Raw genomic sequence first — 6,857 nt, 5'->3', positions numbered from 1 at the left:
TCTAGTAATAAAATTAAAATAACTTTATATGTTCCCATCAAGAATTAGGGGTATCATGCTCCTTGATTTTTCTGAAGGGATAAAGATTCCCAAACACAATTCCAGAAGCTTCCCTTTTAATATATTAGGCCGCAGAAAAAAACGTGCTTCAGAGTGGAATTTAATTTACTCCTTCCTCTAATGATGTCTAGTAAAATCCTTAGGGGGTGATTAGATAAAGCTCACTCAATAATAGCCCTTGTCCCCATATATTCTGGAAGGTTCTCCAAAAGCTATTACATACTCATTTCGGGATCTGGAGAAATAACTGGGCCTCCATTTGGTAGACTTTCCCAAATGGCTTACCCCAGAGGGTTCGTCCTCTTTGAGAAAGCTCATCTCGTAAAGAATGAATGCTCTGCCTTTACAGCATCTCAAGCTTCTGTATTTCTGGGACAGAAAAGTTTGCACTAAGGAACTGAATGAGATTTCTAGGTTGATGAAGCAGACACATTTCAAGGGAAATCAGGATTCAACCCAACAAACACGTGTAAGCTGCAGAGACGCCGCTCCCCTTCTCTCAGCTCTCCCTGCCTGCCCCACTTGCTGTCTAGTCTCTTCCTCCCGTGGGAACACAAGTCCTGAGGCGCAGGCTTCCCGCTGGTGTCCCGGGATGTGGCCCTGAGCTCGGTCTTGAGGGAAGCGTGTTGGGCTGCGCCGCTGCAGAGGTGAAAGCCAATCACCCCGTCCTTCAGAGGCACCGCCTGCCCCGTGAGATGGGCTCTACTGCTGCTACGTCTCATCTTTCTCTTGAACTTCTTGTAATCTTTTTTCTAGGCGATCCAATTTGGCGAGGTTTTCCTTCAGCAGTTTGCTCTCCGGAACCAGCTGCAAAGCTCTCTCATAGTAAGTTCTCGCGGACACGTAGTTTCCCTGGAGGGGGGAGAGAAACATTTAGACTCTGATCTATCAGAACCCTTTACCGGAGAGACTGACCCTCTGCCCTGCTGCCGTCTGACGTCAATATTTTCATGAGGAAACCTTGTCTATGTGTGACTCTATCCTTACTCATTGATGCTTTTGGATAATTCATTTGTTTTAAGTACGAGACCAGCTGGAGACTGCGGAGGATCAGAGTTATACCATAAGGTTAAATGGCAGAAAGAAAAACAAGACAGATTTTCAGTTCTACTAATGCAGGGCACGAGATGATCACTTCATAGTGCTCCTGTGGGGTTACCACTGCTTCTTTGTAATCAAATTGAGCCATGGTGAGAAAGACAGTGAGGGAGAGGGAGGGAAAGAGGGAGGGAGGGAGGGAGGGGAGAGAGAGAGAGGAGAAATACATTCTGGAATTGGGAGCACAGTGATTAGTTTAGGCAAATAGGCATCCACTCTATCTACTTAGTGGTAGGTTATTTTATTTGTTTATTTATTTTTGGTGGTACTGGGGGTGGAATCCAGATCCATTCTAACTCCCAGCCCTATTTTATATTTTATTTGGAAACAGGGTCTCACTAAGTTGCTGAGAGCCTCAGTAAGTAGCTGAGGCTGGCTTCGAACCTGTGCGATCCTCCAGTCTCAGCCTCCCCAGCACAGGGATTAGAAGTGTGCGCCCCCACGGCCGGCTGGTAGTAGTTATTGTAATAGTCAATTTAAAGCATACAAGTGACTTTTGCTTAATACAGGCTGTGCACAATGAAGAGTTGATAAAAATATAATATAGGTTACCTTTATCTACTGCCCATGGAACATGGCTATATATAATGGCTGGATACTCAGTGCAGGAGGGAAGGCATGCCACTTCTGATCTGCTAAACACATGTGTACCCACCCTCTGTAGGCACCCCTCTCTTCTTCTTTTTTTTTTTTTTTTTTTAGTGAAAATAGTAGCCATGTTTGCCTGATCCCACACAGTGCCTAGCAAATTGGTCATAACCCAGTAAACCCAGTAGCTTTTTCCAGCCCCTTTTTCTGATGCTACCTGTATTACCTCCCTAAGACGCTCCGCCTGTTCAGAGGTGTGTCCTGGAAAGTCTCAGAACTAAGATTGTTAGAGCTCTCTCCACCTAAACTACATATTTGCCCTACCTTATCCTCAGTTACAGCCTCCGTGTGCAACAACGCCACTGACTCTCCAAATTTCCATCACATTTTAAAATTGTATTTCTTGAAGTGAAAGTATCATATGGCCACTGACAGTTACTGACGGCTTAATTATCTTCCAAATAGGGAATGAAAAGTTTAGACCCTGCCGGATACAATGCGATCCCTCAATGTGATACCACTGCTCCAGTGATTATCTCGCTCTCTTCCCGGCTGTGTCCATGGCGTCTATGGTCCATTGGAGCCACGTGTCATACTGTGAAAGGGAGCTCACAGCGACAGAAGGAGAAATCACACCCTGGGAACCCAGTGCCGGCACGTACGTACAACGAGCGGAAGTGTTTCTGGTTGTGACCCAGGCTCTGCGACGAGGCTTCACCGACTGCTGACGAGTGGGGACTTGGATCTGCTATAGTCAAGTATTATGTCAACTCAACCATCTATTTTCCAAGTGTCTTTTAATTTTTATTATGCTTAGCACATATATACCGACAACTGTACACCTGTGGCTTTTAGAATGTCCCCAGGATATATTTCTGCAGCAGCTGACTTTGAAATTGTTCTTCCACGAGATTGCCCTGGATTTACGCCTTGCCCTGGTGTCCTGGCATCTTCTCTGATCAACAGCTTTCTCTCTCTTTCCTCACAAAACATTACTCATTTTCTCTCCCTCAAACTCTTTTTCTTCTTCTTCTCCTCCTCCTCCTTCTCCTCCTCTCCCTCCTCCTTCCTTCTCCTCCTCCTCCTCCTCCTTCCTTCTCCTCCTCCTTCTCCTCCTCCTCCTCTTCTTTTTTGTGGTACTGGGGATTGAACCTCCGAGCTATACCTCGACCCCTATTTTTAGTCTTTATTTTGAAACCGGGTCTCACTGAGTTGTAGAGGGCCTCACTAAGTAGCCGAGGCTGGCTGTGAATCTGTGATCCTCCTGTCTCAGCCTCCCAAGTTCTGGGATGACAAGAGTGTGCCACCACGCCCAACTAAACTGCTGTTTTTTTTTTTTTTTAAATTAAACTGGAAGCTCTATTTTTTTTTTTTTAAATATCCTTTAGTTCAGTGTCTCCATGCCAGGAAGGGATTTTGAATTATCTAATTTCTAGAACTGAAGTAGTATGATAGCCATTAGCCACTTGTACTTATCTGAATTTAAATATAATTGATTAGGAATTCAAGTCCTTGGTTGCACCAGACACATTCCAAATGCTCAGCGGTCACAGGTGGCTGGCCACTACTTCCCCGGCTGTGAAGGGACAGAATGCCTCCATCAGCACAGAACAGTCCACTGGACAACATGACGTTTCAGAAACCCCATTACTGTCAAGAGGAGATACTGAAAACAGTACTGAGGAATATGGTCTGGCTGATGAAATTCTTTGATTAAAAAGAATCTATTTTTGTGCCAGGCATGGTGGCACACACCTGTAATCCCAGTACTTGGGAGGCTGAGATAGGAGGATTACTGGTTTGAGGCCAGCCTCAGCAACTTAGTGAGACCTTGGAATGCAGGGGCATTCAACCTCTGTGCTATGCCCTCAGCCCTATTTTTTTTTCCTTTATTTTGAAACAGGGTCTCACTAAGTTGCAGAGGGCCTCACTAAGTAGTTGGGGCTGTCCAGGAACCTGCAATCCTCCTGTCTCAGCCTCCCAAGTACTGGCATTACAAGCATGTGCTACCACACCAGGTTTCATTTTAAAACAGGGTCTCATTCAGTTGCTGAGGGCCTCACCAAGCAGCTGAGATTGGCTGTGATGCTCCTGTGTCAACCTCCCAAGTACTAGGATTATAAGTGTGCAACACCACACCTGACTTGGGAAGTAATATTTAAAGTAACATTTTAGTGTTGATGCAGAGGTAACCTGCAAGTAAAATATACCATGATAAGCTTCAACAGGGATTCAGTTCACATAAAAGGGATTTTAACTACTGTCTGGTGATATGTATGTATGTGTGTGAATATATATATATATATATGTATATGTGTGTGTATGTGTGTGTGTATAAATATATATATATATATATATATTTTGGTACCGAAGATTGAACCCAGGGGCATTCTACCTTCATGCTATAACCCTAGTCCTTTTTATTTTTTTTTATTTTGGAACATCTTGCTTAGTTGCTGAGGTTTCAATAAGTTTCTGAGGCGGACTTTAGGTCTGTGACCCTCCTGTCTCAGCCTCCCAAGTGCTGGGATGACAGGGGCATGCCGCCACGCCCGGCTTGATGATCCTACTTTTTCTAAGTACATATGATTTTCTTTATGATTAGTACAATGGAATCTAATTATAGCTCTCTATCTCTGTTAAATGGCCACATGATATTTAAATCTAGGAAGTACAAAGTGAACATAAATTCTGCTAGTTTCACTTTTAAATACTTGTGTTTTGGCGTTCAAATAATTTCAAAGAGGAAATTAACAGTGGCTTCAGAATCCTTGAAGAAAGAAGAGGTGAGAAAAGCGAGGGCGATGCCCGGCCGCCCGCAGCGAGTCGCTCCCCTACCTTGATGTGCTGAATCCCACCCATGTTCATCCAGGCCTGCGCTTGCTCCGGATTGAGAGCCACGGCTGCTTGATAGTTCTAAATAAATAAGAGATACCTTCAGGTTAAGGAACAAGAGCCCACCGTTAACACTACGGGATGGCGGGGCCCCTCCCTCACACAGGGAAATGAAATGGCTAAAACAATACGCCGAGCCACCAGTGCACAGGAGGCCCCGCTTACTTCTGCTATTTTTCAAAGTTGATGATTCTAAAACGGAGGAGACTGAAATGTGTAATTTCCCTGCAGAGCTAATCTGTGGACTTAATGAGGCTGAGGTGCCCGCAGGGAACCCAGTGATTTCTATAATAGCGCACCAGTTCTCACCGGCCTTGACCTGCAAGAAAACAGCACCTTTGGCCTCCTTCACTGTAAATGGAGATGGTATAAAAAGAAAATTCAGAATCTGGAGGCCATTTGTAGTTCCATGGTACAGCATTTGCTTAGCATGTGTGAGGCTATGGGTTTAATCCCCAGCATTCAAATAAGTAAAAAAACAAAACCCCACAGAATCCTGCAGTACTTTCTCAAACAGCTGAACTCCAACGTAGCATCCCTGTCTACGAAAACAGCCACCTGGCCATTCAACCTGTGCTTTAATTAGGGCGCTCACTGCATCTATTTTATTAAGGGATAGTTTTAATCATTAGAAAGCCTTTCCTTTTCTCCTGTTGTATGAATGGTCTTCCCATGTTCCAAGAGAATTATCTCTCAACACGATTTTTTAAATTGTTGGTTTATATTTTGGCACTGGGGGTTGAACCCAGGGGATACTACTTCCAAGCTATACCCCAGACCTTTTTAGGTTTAATTTTGTAACAGGATCTCACCAAGTTGCTGAGGCTGGCCTTCAACGTGTGATTCTCCTGACTTAGCCTTCCTACTACTAGGATTACAGGTGAGCACCACCATGTCTAGTTTCAACATGTTCTTCTGTTTGAATACTATATATCCTGTTAAAAGTGGTATCTGTGGAATCTGTTTTTACATTTATGAGATGTTTTGCATCAGAAGTTTTGCTTACTATGAAGTCTTGGCTTTAAGAGAACTTGCCTTAAATACAGGCAAAGGCTTTACAAAGCTAAGAATGTTTTTTTAAAGTTTAAAAAATTTTTAATGTTTTAAATTTAAAATGTTCTTTGCTATTTTTATTAGCAAGACTATAACCACATGACTCCATCAAATAAAATCTAGTCCATCCTCTTCTACACTAGTTTTAGGAGAAAGAAGTAAATGATAAGAAATTATATTTTTAAAAAAGCCGCTATAATAAACTGGAAGATGTGTCTCCTATCAGCGGAGATAATGTAGTATAGAAGTTAGGAGCTGGCTTCAAACCTTGGCTCCATCCCTATGTGACCTTGACAAGTTATGTGACCTCTGAGTCTCAGTTTACATGAATATGAAGTGGCAACAACAATTCTTTCTTATATTATTGCTGTAAAATTAATACATTAATTTTCTTTCATGCATGAATCACACACAGACATGCTGACACATTTTAGCTATTGACCAACAAGCCTACTATTACTCTCCATTGAATCTAGCCACTGCAGATAATGACTATCTGACTTACTGGGTAAGCAACTAGGGAATAACTTTTGCTTTTCGTACCATTAATAAATTATTAATATCAAATTATCACATTTACAAATAAGTGTTCACAAAGCAAAGAAAACTTCACAATTTCTGAGAAAAATGCTCACAAAGTTTCAGAGAAAAATGTCACAGTTTGTTCTAAAGGTTCATATTTACATTAGTTTCCTCAAATATTTTTACACATGTTTTCAGTAGTATATATACTTTTTTGTGGTACTGGGAATGGAAACCAGGGGCATTCTACCTTTGAGCTATACCCCCAGCCCTATTTTTTATTTTTTAATTTTTTATTTATTTATTTTTTTTGGTGGTACTGGGGTTCCTGGAAACCCTTGTACCTCTGGGCTACACTTCCAGACCTATTTTGTACTTTTTATTTGGAAACTGGGTCTTTTAAGCCAATGAGGCTGGCTTCCAACCTGTGCGATCCTCCTGTCTCCGCCTCTCAAAGCGCAGAGATTACAAGCATGTGCCACCACGCCCAGCTATTCTTTAATTTTAAACAGGGTCTCACTGGGTTGCAAAGGGCCTCACTAAGTAGCTGAGGCTGCCTGCAAACTGTGATTCTCCTGTCTCAAACTCCCAAATCCTGGGATTACAAGTGCGTGCCACTATGCCTGACTTCTAATAATATT

The 6,857-nt window shown here is 42.6% G+C and overlaps 1 protein-coding gene across 1 annotated transcript in view; it reads right to left on the bottom strand.

Annotated features, from left to right (window-relative positions):
- Positions 1-771: 771 nt before the first annotated feature.
- The window catches only part of TMTC1 (transmembrane O-mannosyltransferase targeting cadherins 1), a gene marked incomplete at both ends in the record, with an annotated part of 320,957 nt that continues 314,871 nt past the window's right edge, over positions 772-6,857 (bottom strand). Inside the window, 2 exon segments of the mRNA XM_080704935.1 lie at positions 772-912; positions 4,585-4,662. Coding sequence (XP_080561061.1) covers positions 772-912; positions 4,585-4,662 — 219 coding nt within the window.

The sequence above is a fragment of the Muscardinus avellanarius genome (assembly GCF_963383645.1).
Source record: "Muscardinus avellanarius genome assembly, chromosome: 11".
NCBI classification, from domain to species: domain Eukaryota; kingdom Metazoa; phylum Chordata; class Mammalia; order Rodentia; family Gliridae; genus Muscardinus; species Muscardinus avellanarius.
This window is presented reverse-complemented; position numbering and strand designations above follow the sequence as displayed.